The 19,649-nt window shown below is 43.1% G+C and overlaps 2 protein-coding genes across 2 annotated transcripts in view; one reads left to right on the forward strand and one right to left on the reverse strand.

Moving 5' to 3' along the window:
• The window catches only part of QRICH2 (glutamine rich 2), a 45,081-nt gene extending 35,781 nt beyond the window's left edge, over positions 1-9,300 (forward strand). Inside the window, exon 18 of the mRNA XM_069076858.1 lies at positions 9,209-9,300. Coding sequence (XP_068932959.1) covers positions 9,209-9,300 — 92 coding nt within the window. The remainder of the gene's footprint in view (positions 1-9,208) is intronic.
• The window catches only part of UBALD2 (UBA like domain containing 2), an 11,844-nt gene continuing 1,200 nt past the window's right edge, over positions 9,006-19,649 (reverse strand). The window contains exons 2-3 of the mRNA XM_069076311.1: positions 19,508-19,570; positions 9,006-10,350 (exon numbers count right to left, since the gene is read on the reverse strand). Of these exons, the coding sequence (XP_068932412.1) occupies positions 10,033-10,350; positions 19,508-19,570 (381 nt within the window). The 3' untranslated portion in view covers positions 9,006-10,032. The remainder of the gene's footprint in view (positions 10,351-19,507; positions 19,571-19,649) is intronic.

The raw sequence follows: 19,649 nt of genomic DNA on the forward strand, positions 1-19,649 counted from the left end.
AAGAAAGAAAGAAAGAAAGAAAGAAAGAAAGAAAGAAAGAAAGAAAGAAAGGAAGGAAGGAAGATATTGATCAGTTCAAAATCAGTTAACAATGTACTGGAGTACAGAAGAGAGCTGAAAGTAGGATGGATGCTAGGTGACACAGCCGATGTTTGAAATCAGGAAGACTCATCTTTATGAGTTCAAATCTGGTCTCAGACACTAGTTGTATGACCCTGGGTAGGTCACTTAACCTGGTTTGCCTCAGATTTTTTTTTTAAATTTTCAAGTTAAGAAATAAAACACACATTTCCATAGCAAAGTAGAATTGATTTTTAAAAAAGAAGATTTAGTGTGAAACTGAAAATCTATTATGTACCACTTGCTTTTCCTTTTTCAATATCTTTGCCAAGAAAATCCCAGATGGAATTGCAAAGAGCTGGACACGATTGAACAACAGTGGATTATATAGATGGGAGAGTCATCTACATAGAACTGATCATTGAATCTATGGGAGTTTAGGAGATTACCATGGGGAAGGCACATGTAGAGAAAAGGAGATCCCCTAACACCCACACTAAGGGGCTTGGAGTGAGAGAGGGCAAATAGATGATGATTAATAAGGGGAATGAGACAGAGCAGAGGGACAGATGGGGAGGAGGACCAGGAGAGAGCACTACAATGGAAGCCAAGGGAGGGAGGGTGGTAGAGATCTTCCAGGAGAAGGTAAACAACAGCACTGAAAACTGCAGAGAGGCTGAGGAAGATGAGCACTGGGAAAAGGTCACTGGATTTAGCAGGATCATTGGTTACCTGGAGAGAGCAGTTTCAATGGAGGGCTTGATCAGAAGCCAGATTGCAATGAATGGAGAAGTGAGTGGGTGATTCTTTCTGTCCCAGACTTTTCTCCTCAAACCTCTCACACTTTCCCCTCCTCACACTCTCCTCAGTGAGGACCTTACCTCATACTTTACTGAGAAAACTAAGCCCAGTCAGCATCTCCCCCAAAACCCTATGACATCATCCCTCACTCTATTCTCTTTTTTCCTCAGTCTTTGACAATGAGGGGACCCTTCTTCTTGCCAGAGCTAACATCTTGACCTCATCCTCTCTGGCAAATTGCATCCTTAAACCATTCTCCTTCCTGTCTAATCTTCAGTCTCTACAAGTTCCTTCCTTGTTGCCTACCAGGGCAGGGAAAGAGAATTTGTTAAGTACCTACTATGGGCCAGTCACTGTGCTTTGTGCTTTACAAATATCTCACTTAATTCTAACCATTCTGGGAGATACTTGCTATTATTATCCCCATTTCACAGTTAAGAAAAATGAGATTAAGGGACTGTTCCAGGATCACAAAATCAAGTGTTATGAGCTGGATTTGAACTCAGGTCTTACTGACTTTAGGCTTAGTGTTCTATCCCATGGGCCAGTTAGCTGCCTCGAAGAACAAAACAAACCTTACCCATCTTTAAAAAACCTTCACTAGACCCTTCAGAGGAAGCTCTCTTCCTATGTCTCTCGTCCAACCAAACTCCAAGAAAAAAGCTATTTATCATTATCCCTTCCACATTTCAACCTTACCCATCATGGTTTCCATATATCATGGATTAGCATAAGAAATTAAATGGGAATTTGGGGGAGTTTTGTGGAAGCTGCAGATGACACAGAACCTGTGACCAAAATACTTCACAAAAATTTTACTGTACTGCAAACACCTCATAAAAGAAAAAGAAAAAATTCAGACTTCTCTGGTATGAAGGGAAGGCCAAAACGTTTTATGAGGATTTTCCAGATATCAGGGGTGCTGTGCCCCTGCCCCCCATGATGTGGAAGGGATAACTGTACTTTCCTACTTCCTCTCCTCATGCACTTCTCATCGATTTGTATTTTGGCTTCACACCTCTTCATTCCTCTGAAACAGCTCTCTCCAAAGTTACCAACAATCACTTAACTGCTAAATCTAATGATCTTTTCTCCTCTCATTCTTCCTGATCTCTGTCTCTTCCTCCATAATCTTGTTTTATCTTATTTGATGACCCCATTAACTCACATGGGTTTAATGATCTCTATGCAGATAAGACCCACACCTATATATCCAATGCCAGTCTCTCTCCTGAGACATATTTATTGTTGTTTAGTCATTTCAATCATGTCCGCATTTGATCTTCATGACCCCATTTGAGATTTTCTTGGCAGAGATACTGGATTGGCTTGCCAATTCCTTCTCCAGTTCTTTTTACAGCTGAAGCAGACAGGATTAAGTGACTTGCCTAGGGCCACACAGCTACTAAGTATCTGAGGCCAGATTTGAACTCAGGTCTCCCTGACTCTAGATCTGACACTCTCTCCATTGCATCATGACCATCACCTAAACTTAGCTAGCTTCCCATGATATTACCTTACATCATCAAATGTCATTTTAGATTTTTCAATAGATACCCAATAGACAACTCAGTTTCAACATGTCTAAAACAGAGCCCATTATCTTTCCCCTCAGAAACTTTCTATTGAACTTTGCTATTTCTGTCAAGGGTACCATCATATTTTCAGTCTCCCACATTCATAACCTTTGGGTAATCCACACCTTTACAGCTGCTCATGCCACACAGCCAATCAGTTGCAAGATTTCTTATTATTTCTACCTCCATAACATCCCTGGCATGTATCTCCTCACTTCTCATACAGATACCACTGTGGTCTACATCCCCAACACCCTAGATGGTCTTCATACCTTGTCTTTCCCAACTCGGATCTATCCTTCATGGAGACTCCTAAAACAAGAGTATAATCATAGTATACCCCCTCCCTTTCTACAACACATTCAAGAAATTCCAATTCTATCTCCTCTGATTAAATTAAAAATCTATTCCTCTTCTTGGCTTCTAAACATGTTCACAACCTGATCCCAACCTGCCTTTCCAGACTCATTCTATTTTACCCCTTCCAAACACCACACGCACAACCCAGACAAAACACCCTTTTCCTGCTCATCAAATATGGCATTCCAACTTCTCTTGGTGCCTTTTTACTAGCTGTCCCCCATGCACTCCTTTTTCATCTGGGATTCATAAAATCCTTTCCTTCTTTTAAGATGCATTTCAAGCACCACTTCTTACAGGAACTCTTCCTCAATCATCCTTCCAACAATTGGATCCTCTCTACCTTACATTTGTTGTTATTGTCAGTCATTTCAGTCTTGTCTGACTTTGTGACCCCATTTGGGGTTTTCTCTCTTTTTTTAATAACTAATTTATTTTAGTTTTCAACATTCACTTTCATAAGAGTTTGAGTTTGAAATTTTCTCCCCCTCCTTCTCCTCTCCCCTCCCTAAGATGGTGTGCCATCTGATATAGGCTCTACTTATACATTCATATTAAACATATTTTTGCATTAGTCATAATATAAAGAAGAATTAGAATTAATGGGAAGAATCATTTGGGGTTTTCTTGACAAAGATACTGGAGTGGTTTGCCATTTCCTTCTCCAGCTCATTTCACAGATGAGGAAACTGAGGCAAACAGGGTTAAGGGACTTGCCCAGGGTCACACAGCTAGTAAGCATCTGTAGCTGGAATCAGGTCCCCCTGATTCCAAAGCCTGGTGCTCTATCCACCACACCACCTAGCTACCCCTGCCTTACATTCAACCACCATTTATTTTTCTTTCCTTCTGCATATATTTATACTTTTGCATAGTTTCACTTGGGGAAGGCAAACAGAGTAGAGGAAGTTCTATTGTTTTTAGCCTTTGTATTCCCATGGCCTAGCCTAGAGCCTGGGACATATTAAAAATTAGTAAATGTTTGTTGATCAATTGATTTCTAGGAGTGAAAGGGAAATATATAAGGCAGTAACTTGAAAAGATGTCAGGATTGAGGTTTTTTTTTTTTTTAAATTTTATTTGTTTTTAAGGATGGAGGTAGACCTGAGCATATTTATAATCATTTATTTAGAGCTGGAAGGAACCTCAGAGGCCAACTCATCCAAACCCTCTCATTTTTCGTATGAGGAAACTGAGGCCCAGGAAAGACACATAATGTGACTAAGATCTCATAGGTAGGTAAGCAAAGCCAGACTCCAAACCCATACCCCGAGATGTTATATCCAACAATACTCCTTTCACTGTCCCATCTTCCTGAATGTTGTAGGCCTCAGGGAAGAAACCAGTAGAGAGGGAAAGACTGAAGAGGAGAAAAGGAATGATCCTAGGGCAAGATCTCAGAGAAGAGGGGAAAGAATGAGGCTGGGGGAATAGAGAGACTGGCCTTTGCAAGGAAGAAGAGCCAAACCTTGAAGAAGGGTGAAGATACAAATGAAGGGTTTTAAGGTAGGGAGTAAGATAGAGTCAGCTGACAACATACGGTCTTGTTTTTTTCAGGGGAGTAAAAGCTATGGACTTCTGGGGTAGCAAGGTCACTACAGTAGAGTGCCGGACTTGAGTCAGAAAAACCTGGGTTCGAATTCTGCTTCAGTACTAGCTGTGTGACTTGGACAGGTCACTTAACCCGTTTCCTTATCTATAAACTTTGTGCAACTCTGCCTCATTTAAACCCAATTCTCGAGCCAGTCAAGACATCACTCCATTATGTCTCTGGTCCTCCTCAAAAACCAAAGGACGAACAACAACAAAAACAACAGCATCTACCTCCCCGGATTTTTGCAAAACAAGCTAATCTGTGTAAAGTGCTTTGCAAACTTTAAAAATGCTATGTAAGTGCTTACTTATTATCATTTGCACAGTGACTGAGAATCACCTTGTGGATTTGAGGAGGAAAGAAGTTTAAAATAATCTCTGAAGAAGAAAGGTGGGAGAATCAGAGAATGTGTGTATAACAAGTGAGAATCACTAACAGGAATTCATAATGGACGGACGTAACTAACATGGTTGCCTGACTTTCTCCAGCAGTGCTTAGCAAATTAGGAGTAAGAGCCGTTAATGGTGTGGCAATACTTGGATTGAGAATTGAGCAAGAGTCAAGGGTGCAGCCTCTTACATTGTTGAACTGCTTAACCACAGGGAGGAAAGTGAGACCTGCCATGGAGATTCTAAAACATGAAAAGGAAGAGATGAATGAGGGCCACATGATCTTACCCCTTGGGGAGTGAGTACTGACCCTACCACCTTGATGACCTTTATTTGAGGAAGAAACACATCAGTCAAGAAATTTAGGAAATCAAAACCCTGGCTTTTTCTGGTCTAGTTCTCACTATTTGCTCTGAGACAGGTGCCTGGAACCTAAGATGGGGAATCCCCCACCCACTCTAAACTCAGTCCCACACACTCTGGTGGGGCTACCAAGAGGCCTGGGGACAATAGTGTTTTTTTTTTTTTAAATAGTGGAGTTCTTGAAAGGAAAAAGGCAATGGTTACTAGAAGCCTTTCTACCACCTTACTAGAAGCTTTCTTCTACCATCCAGTGCAGATGTTAGGAAGGTCTGAGGGTACACTACACTATGGCGAGGGGGGGGGGGGTGGCTAAGTGGTAAGGTGAGGAGTTCTGGGCCTTAAGTCAGAAAGACTTATCTCCCCTTCAAACCTGGTTAAGACCCTTACTAGTTGTGTGACCCTGGGAAAGTCATGTAGCCCGGATTTGCTTGTTTCCTTATCTGTAAAATGAGCTGGAGAAGGAAATGGTGAACCACTCCAGTATCTCTGGCCAAGAAAATCCCAAATGGGGAAACAGAGTCAGATACAACACAACTGAAAATGACTGAACAACAAGAACACAATGGGTGCCAACATGAAGGGGAAGTGTTTAATGGTGTTTATCTTGATGGGTCTTCTGGGAACTATGTCGTCCCAGGATGTGGATGGAGTCCTTCCCCTTCCCCCAATGGACCTCACAAGGTCTTATGGCCCAGGCCATGAGTCCCCCTCAAGGATCATCTTCTTGCTTAACCAGCTATAGTCTGTTCTCAACGACAGGGCCAGGTGTCTTCTCCTTCTACTTTCATTTCCCTTGCCCATTCCGTCAAAGGATCAAATCAGGTCAGCCTCTCTTTTTTGAAATCCAAACTGAAGTTCCATAGGGAAAGCAGGGATGCAGCTAGGTGTTGCAAATGGATAGGGTGCTGGACCTGGAATCAATACTCATTTTTCCAAGTTCAAATCTGACTTCAGCCCCTTAATGGCCGGTTGACTCCTGGGCAAGTCACTTTACCCTATTTGCTTCGTCTGTGAAACAAGTTGGAGAAGGAAATGGCAAATCACTCTGACATCTTTGTTAAGAGAACCCTAGATGCCGTCAGTTTCAGTAGGACCAAGCAAGGCTAAGCAGTTGCTTTTTTCTTATGTGCATACATAACCTTCCCCCTTAGAGTGAAAGTCATCCCAAGGTCAAGTAGATCTCCAGTCACCAGAATCAAGGGGTTCAGGCAGCTTTTTACCTTGCTCACCCAGAGAAACACCAAAACTTCAGGTTACCCCCAACAATATCATCCTCTGGAGGTTCAGTCATCCAGCTTGTATATGTGACCTGGTTAGTCCTCACTACAGGGACACACAATCTTTCTCACACAAAAGGGACTCTCCCTTCGACCCAGGGGGAAAGAAAAATAGAAATGTGTGGGAGGAGCAGGGTTTGATTTCTTAGAACCCAAAGGGCCCAACCCCTTCATTTTATTGATGAAGTTAAATGATTTAACTCAGGTCATACATGTTGAGATGGAATTTGAACCCAGATCTTTTTGACTCCAGAGATGATAATGTTCCACTGCACTCCTTGCGGGCACCACCTCATAATATCATCTGGCTATCCAGGGACATCTCAGGAAACAAAACTGAAAGGGGAGAGAATAGCATGTGAAAGTGTGTGGGAGGAGTCCCATTTTCTACCCCAGTATGATTTGGGGGTTACCCCTCATGTAAAAACCTCTGAGGAAACTCACAGGTGAAAAAAGTTGTAGCAGGGGAAAATACTTAAATGACCTCCACGTTGAGAATCAGAAACCAGGTTTAGCTTTTTCACACGGATCGTAACCTAGGCCCCTCTGCCATTTTCCAGCAGGTTTCCCCTTGCCCAGAATTTTACTTCAGGGATTAACTGATTTAATTTTAGAGGCAGCTTAGGTGGTGCAGTAGATAAGAATGCTGCTACCTGGAATGAGGAAGACCTGAGTTCAAATCCCACATGGCTAAGTAACTGTGTGACCCTGGGCAAGTCACAACTTCTATCTGCTTCCATTTCCTCATCTGTAAAATCAATAAAAGCACCTACCTCCTCAGAGCTGTTTTGAGAATTAAAAGCAAAGAAAGCACCCTGCAAACTTTAAAGCCTTATACAAGTGCTACTATTATTTTGCCTATTTTAGCTATCTATCTATGAACTTTAAAAATCTCCACTGCTAAACAGAGGCTTCTTGAGAGTCAGGGATCAAGTTTTGCTCATTTCAAATTCCTATCAGCATTTAGCATAGAGCCTCAGTTATACCAGAGATTCCAAAGGAATAGAGGGGAACAGGAATTATAGAGAAGACACAAGATACTTATCTATACCAGCTCCTCCTCAGCTTCTTTTATCTTTTAATTAAAAATGTGTATATGGTAGCTATATGGCACAGTAGATAGAGTGCCAGCCGGGCCTGGAGTCACAAAGACTTATGTTCCCAAGTTTAAATTTGGGCTCAGATACTTAATAGCTGTGTGACCCTGGGCAAGTCACTTAATCCTTTTTGCCTCAGTCTCATCTGTAAAATAAGCTGAGAAAAAAAATGACAAACCACTCCAGTTATCTTTGCCAAGAAAATCCCATATATATATATATATATATATATATATATATATATATATATACATACTATCTCCCTTCTGGGGCTCCTCACTATGAACCTTATTAAAACATGATTTAATTGCCTCAGTAATAAATCCTGGTCCTAAAATCAGGCCAGGCCTTCTTGTAGGTCCTTACGCATGTCATTCCATTTCCAGTTCCTCATGCCTGGAATATACTCCCTCCTCACCTGCATGAGGATGGAGTTTTTTCAAAGCTTAGCACAGGAACTGTCCCCTTCCTAAAGGCCTTTCTTGATCTTTCCCCTCCCACCCTCACCCCCAAATCATCTAGTATTTACTTTGCATGTGTGCCTCACACAGTTGTTAATAAATGTTCAGACTGATTAAGTTCCTCCTCATTCACTTTACAAACAGGACTTTTTTCCTCTCTAGGAAACATAGGCTAAGATGGGCTCAGTTCCCTGAAGGTATCCCTAAGGACAACAGGGGCGTACTCAGAATTCAGTGAGAGGGGAATTAAATTCTAAGATTCCTTTGTTAATAAACACGTTGTCCACCCATGCTCACCAGGCTCACAGCCTCCTCGATCCCTTCTTAGGGACCCCAGTGTTTTAACGCAGGTCTCACAATGTTCACTTAGTATTCCTGAGGTCCTGGGTTGAGGAAGACTGAAAATAAGCCTTGACTTTGCTGACAAGACTCCCAGAAAAGCCTGGCTAGCTCCCACAAGGTGCTACTTCAGAGTTTGGCTGATACTGAAACGAAGTGGCAGGGAAGTTTGTGGGCTGGGATCTTGGGCAGGTATAGGGAGGGAAATCATCGAAGGAGCTAGGCTTTGTAGTAAGATCAGATGACTTTTTCCTAGGCTATTTCCTCACCCCGGCACTCAGTCTGATCAGGAGTTTGTTCCTCCCCTCCCCCTTGAGCCTAAAGACTATAATCTGAAAGGACAAAGAGCAAGATGGGAAGATGGGAAGGGAAGAATAAACAGCTTGGGCCTCAACTTCAATTTAATCCCACCCCCTTCAACTATGACCTAAACAGGAAAAAAATGGCTATCCAATAGGTCAATTAGGAGAAGGGGATAACAAATCACTTAGATGAATACCTGTGACCCCAAGCAAGTCATTTACTCCTCAGCTCTACAAATTCATGTTTCAAGGTCCCTCACCTTTCCCAACCCCAAATACCCTTCCTCGTTCAACTCAGTACCCTTCCAGTCACACCCCAGTGTCTGAGGACACAGGGGAATAGAGCAGGTTTGTTTCCAAGTAGGAAAGAGCAGTACCACAAGACACAGGAGGTTAGAAAATTCATTTTTTAAAAAAATTTTAAATTAAAAAAAAAAAAAAACCCTCAACCTGGCATGAGCACGATTCTGATTTGGGAACTAAACCAGGAGTCCTTGGTTGCAAACTCGTGCTATCCAGCTCAACTAAGTGTGTCGCCCCCACCACTTGTGGCTCTGGTGGGAGATCCTCCCCACCCCCATCCCTCAGGTACAACAGTTCGGGGCCCCAGCCCTGAAGGGGGAGGAGAGAAACCTTATCTGGAGGTGGGCAACCCTACCCCACCAGAGCAAACACCCTAAGAGAGCCCGAAAAGAGCAGTCATTGCCACCAGGGTCTCAGCAGCAGTGATTAGGAGTGGGAGAGAAGATACCATCCAGTCTGAGGTCAGAGGAACAGCAGTAGCTGTGATTAGCATTTCAGAGGCAAAGTCCAGATTAGGAGGGTGCACAAAGTCCTCAACGCCCCTCAAATCCATTTTTCTGTTGCCACTATTCTTGGGGAGTCCCAAGCAGAGAGCCTGGCTTCTTCTCTGGCTACTGCCACCATCCAGGTTCACAGCTTCAACATTTTGGAGAATGGGAGTGCACCCCCTCATCCTATCCACTGTCACAGCTGCTCTAGACTCCCTTCCATCACCAGAACTACCCCCAGATCTATCTATTAGCCAAACACTCCACTCTGTGAAGCAGGGGGAGAGAGGGCAGAAATAAATTTTCTCCATCTTCCTCTTTCTCCACGGCTGGCCCCATTCTCCTATACATTAGATATATCTGTATATTTATATATATTATAGTTATATATTAAAAAGAGAAAAGACCAGTTATTGACTTTCCTGAAGAGAAATCCCTCCTGAAGGCCTCAGGTGGCTCAGGAAGTTAAAAAAAATTATAAAATTTTCCAGTGCAATCTTCAGGAAACACCCCACCCCATCCCATCCCACCCTTCCCTAACCTGTCCTTCTCTGCACCCACCCCTACCCCAAGCACTTCTAGCCCCTGCACCCCCAGCCCGGGCCCCAGCAGCACAAAGTCTTATCTCTGCCCATCCATTGCAGCCACAGCTTTCTGCTGGGAACCCCCCTGTTGTGCCCCAGGGGGCCACGTGGGCTGAGGATGGTGGAGGTGGTGTAGACTGTGAGCTGTGGGGGAAGAGGGTGGGATCCAGGCTGCCTGGTGGCTGGGTGGAGAGGAGGCCCAAAAGGGGCTGAAGTTTGCAGGGGGAGAGCAAGCCATGGCTGTCATGGGGCTGTTATTGCTCTGCAGGGTCTCCGAGGCCCGTAGCTTGGAGAACATGGCCAACGCATCCGGGAAATTGGGTGGTGTAGCAGGTGTATTGCTCGGTGTGCACATCTGTAGAGAAATAAAACACAGTGTGGTGTTCAAGCCAAGCTCCAACCCAGAATCAGGCTCACATTAGCTACCAGAACACCCCCACATGCTCAGCAAACACCTCCCTTCTCACTAAAGATCTGTGGCACTCAGCTTTCTCAGATCATTTTCCCAACCTGGGATCACTCCCTACCTCCAGGGTTCTTCCAACTTTAACCCTGGAGCAGCAGCAGCAGCTGGACACAACCACCCACCCCATCCCCTAGGGCTTGAAACAATCAAGAGAAATGAGGACAAAATAAGTTGATTTCAGCAGAATTCCAGCAGAGTATGGACACTGCTTTGGAGGGAATTATCTTCACCCAATGTTCACAAAAGGAGACCCAAGAGGTGATTTAGGTAATGCCCAAGGTCTCATCTGAGTAATCTATACCACATGAATTCAATGTTCCTCAACATATTTTATCCTTCGGGGAATTCCTCCCCCTTTGCTTGGGAAAGATCTTGGGAGTAAAGAACTGATTCAGGTAAAATCCAGAACAAGCCACCGTTGGATGCACAAAAGGAAAACCATCCCTGGAGACCTCAAACCCACTCTGGAGCATGGGCTGTTACTTGGGCAGGTTAATAAGCTCATTTCTCTGCGGCCGTAGGCTAGATATCTCAGTTTTAGGCTAGATATCTCAGTTTCTGAAAGGACCCTTATCATCTAACCTCAGATTAGTTCTGAAGGAATTAGGTGGCTTTTCTCCTCTAGCCTGGGACTCAGGAGGGGAGGAGAGAAGAGGCGATGGTTAAGCTGGAGTCAAGCAACACGAATGCCAGCTTTTCCACTTCTCTGGTGTTTTTATAGTTACAAAGGGCTTTCACAAACATATTCTTATTAGATCCTCATAATTGACCCCATTTGGTATAGAGATTATAATCTCCATTTTACAAAAAAGAAAAACTGAGGATCAGTGGGGTGGTTAAGTGACTCTGCCCCAAGTAATATAACTAGTTGGATGTAGAGTAGCTAGCAAGGATGGGGACTTGGTCAGAAGACCCATCTCTATTGATCTGAGCTCAAATTCAGCAACTTACTAGCTGTGACCTCGGGCTAGTCACTTAACTCAGTAGGTTAGATTAGGCCTCCCCCAAAGGCCCCTTCTAGCTCCAGGTCTATGACCCCTGAGATCGAGGCAAAGCAGTCAATCAGCCACACTTAGGATGCTCCCTGCCCAAGGGTTATTTCTATGTATGCCAGACACTAATTATTCTAAATGAACAGTTTCTGGGCCTCCCTGGTCTTCTGGCCCCTTCCTTCCTAGGGCCAGAAAGAAATTCCACAACGGGAATAAAGAAGCAAAGAGAAGAACCCAGGCCAGGCAAATGAAATTTGGGCACCTTAGCAGCTTCTCCCTTTCCTCCTGAAGTCTTCATTCTCTGAATGTTTCCTAATTTTAGTTGCAACAGTGGTCCCTCCCTAGAACTCACCCCAGGAATGTGGGGGAAGGGAAGAGGACGTGGTTCTAGAAATCTATGACTTCCAATTTAGCTAAGTTTTTCTTCGTTCCCTGATAACCTCTAGCAGGAGTGAGGCCTCATCTGAGGACAATCTTCCCACCCCCTTTCCAAGGACAGTCCAATGTGCTGTTCAGTACAAAGAAGCTGAATTTGGAGGGTTCAAATGTTGACTCTGCTACTTACCACCTGTGTGATGACCAGCAAGTCACTGAACTCTGTACCTCAGTTTCCTTAACTGTACAAATAAGGAGACCTCAGAGGTCCTTTCCATCTCTCCATCTATGATCTGAAGAACACTCTCCCATCAGCATCCCCAGGATTGCAAAAGTACCTCCACTGGCACACCCTACCCAGATGGAGGCACATTACTGGCCTCCCCAACCCAGTATTCTCACCAGACCCCTACTGATCAACTTGCAATGACCCACTTAACGTACAGCAAGAAATAATGAGTAGGAGGAAGGGGAGGGCCAGTGAATTCTATCAACAAGAATCAAATCAAACCCCCTAGTGCAGCCTAGCTCCTTCAGAAGGGATCTGGTTAAAGCCATTTCTACAAACCTGTGCTCTGGTGGAGCACAATAGTCCCTGCATTAAATCATTCCCTCAATGGGCAGCCTATTCAGCCACTAACAGGTGGTACCAGAGTGCACGGAGTGCTGGGACTGGAGACAGGAAGGCTTGAGTTCAAATCCCTAGCTTCAGACTCTTTACTTTGTTTTCTTCAGTTTCTTCAACTGTAAAATGGGGATAAGGAGAATACCTACCTCCCAGGGAAGTGGTGAGGATCAAATGAGGTAACAATTACAGAGTGCTTAGTACAGTGCCTGGCACACAGTAGGTGCTATATAAATGCTTATTCCCTTATTTCCCCACTTGGGACTTCAGTTTCCTCATCTGCAATAAGAGGGAGTTGAACTAGGTGAGATGATCTCTCTTCCAGCTCTGACAGTCTGAGAAATAGGAGAAATAACAGAAGGGCTCTATATTTACATAGTTTATGTCAATCTACAATTATCTTAATTTGTCTACTCACTATTCCCTCTAACATAATAACAGCAGATGGCATTTAATGCAGTCCTTTAAGGTTTATACTTCACAGGAATTGTTTTCACCTGATGCTCATAACACATGGTCCTATGGGTATGATGATGCCTACTTCACAGGTGAGAAAATGGAGGCTCAAGGACCTCCCAAAATCTTGCTTTGATTCCAAGTTCTTCTATATCACAACACCATCTCAATGTTCCTCCACTCATCTTTCTCCTTTGCTGAATTCCTCCTTTTTGCTCCATATGTTCCCTTCACTTTTCTTCTTTCTTTGACAATCCAATCCCAAGCCATCCTTTGATGGCTCAAATCACAAATCCTTCTCTGACTATTGCAACCTAGTAAATTTACTGTCCTCTTAAGTCTTGCAGCAGTTGTCTATACTAACGGTTCTAAAATTTTTTGTTCTCCAGACTCTTAATTACTGAGGATTCCCTCACTACCCCCACTATTACCAAAGAGTTTTTGTTTATGTCATTAGATCCATCAATATTTTGCTTATTAGAAAATGAAATGTATTAGCATTATGAAAAATGTTTTACCTTAAGGGTCTTGGGACTCCCAGGGGTCACTGGGCCCCACTTTAAGAACCTGTGGTTTATACCATTCATTCAATTATCAAGTGACCATTGTGTGAAAGATACTAGAAATATAAAAATGAAAAAAAAAACAGTCTTTACCATCAAAGGGCCTGTAATCTAAAATCTAATGTAAGCCAGGGATATAATGCACACAAATAATATAAAGCAACATAAGCTATAATTAAGGCAAAGGATAAATTCTCCAAATAAAAGGTCAAAGAAAATGTCAAGGAGAGTCATTTTTCAGATAAGAGTGATCAAGGAAGACTGCTCAGAGGGAGGGGCATTTGAGATGGGCCTTGACTGAAGAAGATTCTCCGTAGGCAGAGATGTAAAAGGCATATGTTTTACACAAAGGAAGCAAAGGGCATTGGGACACAACTGGGAAACATTGTGCCTAAAATAGGTGAATGGGGGTGAAGGGAAACAAGATTAGAAGGGCGGGTCACGGTAGGAAGGCTGAGTTTTATCCCAAGGGCCAGAAGTTTCCCAAATGGGTTGGGAAGTACAAAGGACAATTCAAAGTGAGGAAGTGAGAAGATATCAAGAGTTGTATATGTTCTTTATTTTTACCATTTAAAAACAAAAGTAAGCTTTGCTCTTTAACATTGACTACGCAGAAAGACTCCAGTGTCCTCACTCATTACAGTCAGAGGGTGAAATGTCCCGAACATAAGGCTAAAGTTTTCTAAAACGGAGGAACTGGGCCATCATTCTACACACTTGCTTAATCAGATTTTACAGGTCTTCTCAACTAAACCAACCTTACCTAAATGGACAACTGGTATAGAGAGTTCTCTGTAGAAATCTCAGAATGAAAATAATAAGAGAGCACAAGAGAATAAGAAAATGACAGAAATGATTGTTCTTTTCCCACTAGGGGCTCTACCATCATCCATGCTACAGGGTAAAACAGGGCACCAATTAGACCCAAGCTGGCCAAAAAACATTTATAAACTTTCAAGATAATTTGAAATACAAATTCATATCCATCATCATTAACAAAGAGCCTAATCTTAAGGAAATATCTTGCCTTGGGATATTAGCTAATGATAGCATGAAGCCATCACTGTTAAACACTTAAAAAAAAGTGTCACCTATAAAACAAAAACCCAAACCAACCTCTTATATACCTCACTCTGAAAACTTAGAAAAAGAAATTCTTTTAATAAATTCTCTCAAACAAGTGTGTCGGTGGGTTTTGATCTCATTTGTTAAAAATATATTAAAATAGGGGCAGCTTGGTGATGTAATGAATAGAGCACTGGCCCTGGAGTCAGGAGGACCTGAGTTCAAATCTAGCCTCAGACACTTACTAGCTGTGTGACTTTAGGCAAGTCACTTAACCCCAACTGCCCAGCCTTCCCCCTCCAAAAAATATATACATATTAAAATGTTAAAACCTTGTGATTAGCATGTAAGAACAAATGATGGCATCAAAGATGCAAATTTACTAGTCGAATTTCTCAAAAACTGGTAGAGGGACTAAAAAATGAGTATCATGATTCAGCAGGCTCTGCCAACAAAGTACTTCTTCCATTTGGACCTATTCAACTTTCTATCATTTCCAGACATGATAACTTAAAATCTTTAACAGAATAAAGTGAATTTCAATCATGACCTTTAAAACTGCTTATATCACAAATTTTAAAAAAGTATCTTTATCATATTAATAGTTTATAGTAGGAGCAAAAAGGTTTTGTGTACTGTTAATAAAATTATTTTATAAAGACCTGATTTAAAATCTGGCTTCAGACACTAGCTGGGTGACTTAAGTCACTTAACCCTATTTGCCTCAGTTTCCTCATCTGTAAAATGAGCTGCAGAAGGAAATGGCAAACCAATCCACTAACTTTGCCCAAAAAACACCCAATAGGTCAAAGAGTTGGACTAAACCAACTGAACAAAGCCATTTTTACCAATTAGGACCTGAAGTCCAAGGTCAAAGGGAAATTAAGCATCAGCAAAAGGCTTTCAACTCCAAAGGGTCTTCTGACTCCAAATCTAGCATTTTCCCCATTGTCAACACATTGTTCCTGTATTGTCTCATATTTCTTGTACTGCTATACTTAAAAAGGTTAGGGATCTCTTGGGACTCCCAACTTACTTCTCCCATTTGGTTTTTATTTCCTTAACATTTTAAACTCTTTGAGGACAAGGAATGTACTTCAGCCTACTTTCTATTAGCTTGTTGGATGTTCCCTGAAAAGTGCATGCCTGTCTCTGTGGATTATGCATGGGCTGTCCCTTTGTTGGGACCACCCTAGCATCTCATCTCTACCTGATTCTCTGCCTCCTTTCAAGACTGAGTTCATGCCTCTTTCTATGGGAAACCTGACAGACACCCCCCTTCCCAGTGCTCTCCTTCCTTAAATTATATTGAATATATCTGTGTAAATATTTATTCTCCCAAGAGGTGCATGCTTTCCCCCCCAACCCTATGGAAGCTGATTGAAGGCAGGTTGTTAGACCAATGCCATGCATATAGAAGGCATTTTTTTTTTCTTTTTTTGGTGGGGGAAGGCTGGGCAATTGGAGTTAAGTGACTTGCCCGAGGTAAGTGTTAAGTGTCTGAGGCTAGATTTGAACTAGGGTCCTCCAGACTGCAGGGCTGGTGCTCTATTCACCGTGCCACCTAGCTGCCTAATATAGAAGGCATTTATATGTGGATTAGATAGAATAGCTCCTAGGAGGAGACGGACCAACTTCTTATTTCCAGTGCCTGGCACATACTAGGACTCATTTCATCTAAACTTTCTATCTCTCAATGCTAGTACAACTAGGCTTTCAAAGTTTACTAAATTGAAATCAGTTGACTGGTATTCTTATGCATATATTTCAGCAATCTGTGTCTTAGAGGAAAGCTTGGCAAAAGTTATTTATGATGGGGTGGCCAGGTAGCACAGCAAGTAAGAGCACCGGCTCCAGTGTTGAGAAGACCTGGAGATCGAATCCTGGGCTCAGACACTTAGCACCCACCCAGAAACACCTGGCCGTGTAATCTTGAGCAAGTTACTTAACCCCGATTGCTTAAAAAAAAAAAAGTTATTTATGATGCCAAAGGGTATATTCACTTAGCAGGGGGTCATGCTCTTAGCCTGTCCTATCTTGCCCTGGGGAGGATAAGGAATTGGACATCCATAAGAGACTAATTCACACAGACCTGCCTTTCTCTCTTCCCTAACTAGGATACTCTACTTACTCCCTCCCTACATTGGGGCACAGCAAGAAAAAAAAAAGTAGCTGGGGCTACTATGGTAGTAATGTGGCTTCTATCTAGGAGAATAATAGCTAGCATTTATGTAGGGCTTTAAGATCTGCAAAGTGCTCTGTATGTTTCTCTCATCTGATCCTAGCAAAAAATCCTGTGAAGTTATTAATCCCCTTATTAAGGAAACTGAGGCTAAAAGGGGTTATTGCAGGGTCTCACAGAATATGTCAGAGGTGAGATTTGAATTCTGGTCTTTCTGGCTCCAAGGATAGCTCCACATTCATCATTACCACCACCCAGCTGCCTTAGACACCATTTAAGAGAGAGAAGGGCAAGATAAAAACAGGAACAGGTCAATTTACAGTTCCTTTCTTAAGACACACCTCCCTTATTTGATTCCAGCATACTTGCTGCACTAACACAGCCATGTAAGGAGTCTCTGAATGGACACACTGAATCAAAGAGGAAGGCAGTCTCAAACCCATTCAGGCCCAGCTCTTGCTTGGGGGTGGGGGAGGGGAAAGAATGCAAAGCTATCTTTTCCTGGGGACTCCACCAAAGATTACAAGCACACAAACAGTAAACACCAAAAGTTGAGCTTCAGAGAAATGGGTCATCAGCAGGTCCCCAGGCTAGGGAGGGAACTGGTGAGGAAGGAGGCAGGAGATAACATCCATCTCCCTGATACCAGCATTCAAACACAAACCTCATCTTAAAATAGAGTTGTGTTTTTTTAACTTTTTAATTTTTGTCATGGACCCTTGACAAGTTCGATGAAGCCTAAGAATCCCTTTTCTCAAAATGTTTTTTAATTTTAAATAAAATTAATCGGATCACAAAAGAAACCAATTACACTAAAATACAGTTATCAAAATATTTTTGAAAACAATTCATGGATCCCAGAATCCATCCCTTTTTTACAATAAACTTTCAGAAGGATTTTTGGGTTCACAGTGGACAAAATTAAGAGCTTTGGGAAGGCTGGAATATTATCCACTTCCCCTTAGCACCCTAATCTCCCCACCTTCAATTTGAATGTTTCTCCTTTAGAGGAAAGCAGACAGGAAGACAGACTGCTCAGCTAATTTAGACACTGAACACCTGGTCTGTAAACCTGGGGCACGTGTTACTGTCAGCAGCTTGTCCATTATATTCCAAATTATTAATATTATTATTTTTTAAGCCTCAGCAATTCTAAGAGGAAGGACTTCCATTTTGTAAAGCACAACTTAAAAGAAATTCCTGTTTCTTTTTTATGACTAGATCTAATGGGGGAGCAAAGTAGATTAGGGAGATTGCATACAAAGTATTTCTTCCAGCAAACCTCTGTAGATAATGTAGGGGGGAGGGAAGGCCAAGGACACAAACAACTTGTCAAAAACTTGCTCCAGAAGGAGGTAAGGGTAGATATTCAGGAAAATAATATTTGACAAGGAGGGGTCACTAGGGCATTCTCCCAACAACACCCCCCAACTCTCTCTTACACACACACAAACATACACACCCTTAGCTAATAGGTAACTAGCTAGAAAAACAGGGAAAGAATAGGCAGTTGGTGCTGGGACATTGTATCCACCAGCCAGGGCTCCAGAGAAAGAATGAAAAAACAAATCTCCTTCCTATCACCACACAAGGGGTAGACTATGGGTGTTGAATGTAGCATATGCTATTAGACAAGGACAACATGTGGTTGGTTATGCTAAATTATTTTTTCTCTTAAAAGTCTTTGTTTTAGGAAGTTTATTGGGAAGGGGAGAGCTGAGCAAAAGGGGTATGTAATGAATTTGATGTAAAAACACAGGTACCAACAAAAAACCAAAGCAGTCAAGTAGGCTTCCAAGGTATTTTTCTGCCTGGATGTAGTAGAGGTACCCCTTAACCAAGAAAACAAAAGGTTCTAGAATGGGTCAGGGGCTCTAAGAGGGAAGCTTTAGGGGAAGGTGTTACTCTAGGTCCATTATAAATACTAACATATCCACTGCTGCAGAAAGATTAAGAGGGATTCTGTGCCTCATCCTACCCCAAATCAGGGTCCAATATGCTCTGTCCCCAACCCTAACAGGGCAAGGTTGAGAGGGAGTCACACACTGGAGGCTGTCAGTCGATTCTCCCATTCATGCATAGAGAGAAATGTTTCCCCTTCCTTCTATGCCCATTTCCTCTGGCTAAAGGGTCAGAAGAGTGGATTACACACAGACACACACACCCCACCCACCTACCTCTCTTTTGCTCCCCTGTTCATGGCCCCCCAGAGCAGCCAACAGGGACTTGGAGGTTCAGTTCTCTTCCACTTTCATCAATCTTCAAACCTCCATCTCTCCAACTTCCAAGGCTTAAAAATCTCTTGTACTTATCTCCCACCTCCCCTCCCTCCCAATAAGCTCAGTCAAGGCAGGGGGGAAGGGAGAGGTCTCAGGCCCTAGGTCATGCTCAAGCAGCTCAGGGTTCAGGGTCACAAAGTTTGCTCTGGGCCTGTCTGAGCAGCTCTTTCCTGGAAGACATTTTGGCTTTGTTTACATTTGCAGGAGAGGCGCTGCCTCCAAGGCAACATGGCTGTCACTGGCCTCGCTGGCTGACAGCAAGCCCACCACCTCCAGCCCAGCTGGTAGCACTAGCACCCCGATCCCGGTGCAGCCCCCACCAAGAGGCTGTCTGCCGGGGGTTGGGGGGGTGGGGAGGCCCTGGCTCTTCCCGCCACACTAGGGGCCCCACTTCCGCACTGGCTTGCTTGCATAAGTCTAAAATCTTCGGAATGGGTGGGGGGGGGAGGTGTAGGATTAGGTCTCTCTACTTCCTCCCCCCAACCTTCCCACCCCCCACAATAACTTACCATCTGGTGGTGATGGTGGCTGTTGGGAATGTTTGTTTCTTGGAAAAACGTGCTCAGGGCGGTCTGTGGGCAAACAGAGTGGCAGTTAGCCAAGTCGGGGTGGGAGGAGGGGAGGAAGGCAGAAGCCCAACAGAAGCTCGGG

The sequence above is a fragment of the Petaurus breviceps genome, unplaced genomic scaffold (assembly GCF_028583685.1).
Source record: "Petaurus breviceps papuanus isolate PSGF00001 unplaced genomic scaffold, PetGlider_PUasm1.0 90925, whole genome shotgun sequence".
NCBI lineage: Eukaryota > Metazoa > Chordata > Mammalia > Diprotodontia > Petauridae > Petaurus > Petaurus breviceps.